Consider the following 1656-nt stretch of genomic DNA (forward strand, 5'->3'; position numbering starts at 1 on the left):
GCTGCGGGGGTAAAACAAAGTGGCCCCGTAGTTGCTCGGCCCTCTTCTTCTCTTTTGAATGGGTTCTGCCTCGTGGGAGGCTGCCCTTCCGCATGCCAACCCTGCATGCTTGCCGTGCCTGTGCCTGCCGAGGCTGCTGGACGGGCGAGCGGTGCATGGGTGGTGAGCGTGCCGCTGCCGCCGCCGCCCCCCTGCCGGCGCCGCTGCAGACGCGTATGGCGCGCAGTCGAGGGCGGCGGCCATCCTGGCGGGCCTCTCCTTCGATCCAGACATGCAGGCAAGCCCTGAGCTGGCGCCTGGCTGGCTGCTTGGCGGGCGGGCAGGCAGGCTGGCGGGCTGCCTGGTTGGCTTGGGAGACTGGTATGGCCGCCAGTCAGCAGCCACACCCCCACGCCTGCCGCGCACGCCCGCCTCAGCTCTGGGGCTGCCTGGCCGGCCCGCATCCTGCCGCCTGCTCCCGGTTTGTGCCCTCCCTTGTGCCCCGCCAGCCGCGCTCCGCACCTCCACCCCCACACACACTCAACCACGCACACCCACGCACCCCTCGTGCCGCCACTCCACCTGCCCGCGCCCGCGCCCGCAGGGCCGCGCCACCAAGACCTTCAGCGGCGGCTGGCGCATGCGCGTGGCGCTGGCTCGGGCGCTCTTCGTCGAGCCAGGTGGGCGGGCGGGAGGAGGGGGAGGGGGGCAGAGGAGGGGGCAGGAGGAAGGAGGACGGGCAGGACAGAGGAGGGGCAGGAGGGAGGCAGGGGGTCGGCTGCCGTCCGGGCTGTCCTCGCCCGCCGCCGTGCTTGCCCACCAGGTGGGCCGCGCGCCAGCATGCCTGCATCTCCCAGCCGCCGCTGCCGCTGCCCTGCTGGCCTCCTCCTCCCGCTCCTGCTCACCCTCCTCCACCTCCCGCTCCTGCTGCTCCTCTCCCCCCCTCCCGCAGACCTGCTGCTGCTGGATGAGCCCACCAACCACCTGGACCTACACGCCGTGCTGTGGCTGCAGGAGTACCTGCTCAAGTGGGTGGCTGGCGTGTGTGTGTGTGTGCGTGTGTGTGTCACGTGTGCCTTTTAGGCAGTCTCAATGGAGGGGTGGCTGAGGGTGGGTGGAGGAGGGGCAGGCACGGCCTCGCCCTGGCCATCACACCACACACACACACTGCCCGCCACCCGACACACACACACACACACACACACACATACGCCCCCGCAGGTGGCCCAAGACGCTGGTCGTGGTGTCCCATGCCCGCGAGTTCCTCAACACCGTCTGCACAGACGTGCTGCACCTACACTCTCGCTCCATCACCACATACCGGGTGGGTTGGGCGCGGCGCCGCCGCCGCACGGCCGCGGGCCGGCGGGCCGGCCGTCGAGCGCCGCCTGCGGCCCTCCTCTGCTGCTGCGGGCGCCCGCGGCCTGGACCTCCCTCGCCTGCGCTGCTGTGCTCCCTGCCCGGGCCTCCACACCCCCTGCCCCTGCTCGATCCTCGCTCGGTCTCTCGTCCTGCCTGCCTCTCCCCCTCCTTTCACTCTTTCCTTTCCTCCCCTTCCTTTCCTCCCATTCCTTTCCTCCCATTCCTTTCCTCCCATTACTTTCCTCCCATTCCTTTCCTCCCATCCCTTTCCTCCCCTTCTTTCCCTCCCCTTCTTTCCCTCCCCTTCTTTCCCTC

At 69.9% G+C, this 1656-nt stretch overlaps 1 protein-coding gene across 1 annotated transcript in view; it reads left to right on the top strand.

Annotated features, from left to right (window-relative positions):
* Nucleotides 1-1656, top strand: part of CHLNCDRAFT_136827 (hypothetical protein) — a gene marked incomplete at both ends in the record, with an annotated part of 5884 nt that overhangs the window by 2235 nt on the left and 1993 nt on the right. Inside the window, 4 exons of the mRNA XM_005845539.1 lie at nucleotides 210-343; nucleotides 584-659; nucleotides 932-1007; nucleotides 1201-1303. Of these exons, the coding sequence (XP_005845601.1) occupies nucleotides 210-343; nucleotides 584-659; nucleotides 932-1007; nucleotides 1201-1303 (389 nt within the window). The remainder of the gene's footprint in view (nucleotides 1-209; nucleotides 344-583; nucleotides 660-931; nucleotides 1008-1200; nucleotides 1304-1656) is intronic.

Source organism: Chlorella variabilis (genome assembly GCF_000147415.1).
Source record: "Chlorella variabilis unplaced genomic scaffold CHLNCscaffold_17, whole genome shotgun sequence".
Taxonomy (NCBI): domain Eukaryota; kingdom Viridiplantae; phylum Chlorophyta; class Trebouxiophyceae; order Chlorellales; family Chlorellaceae; genus Chlorella; species Chlorella variabilis.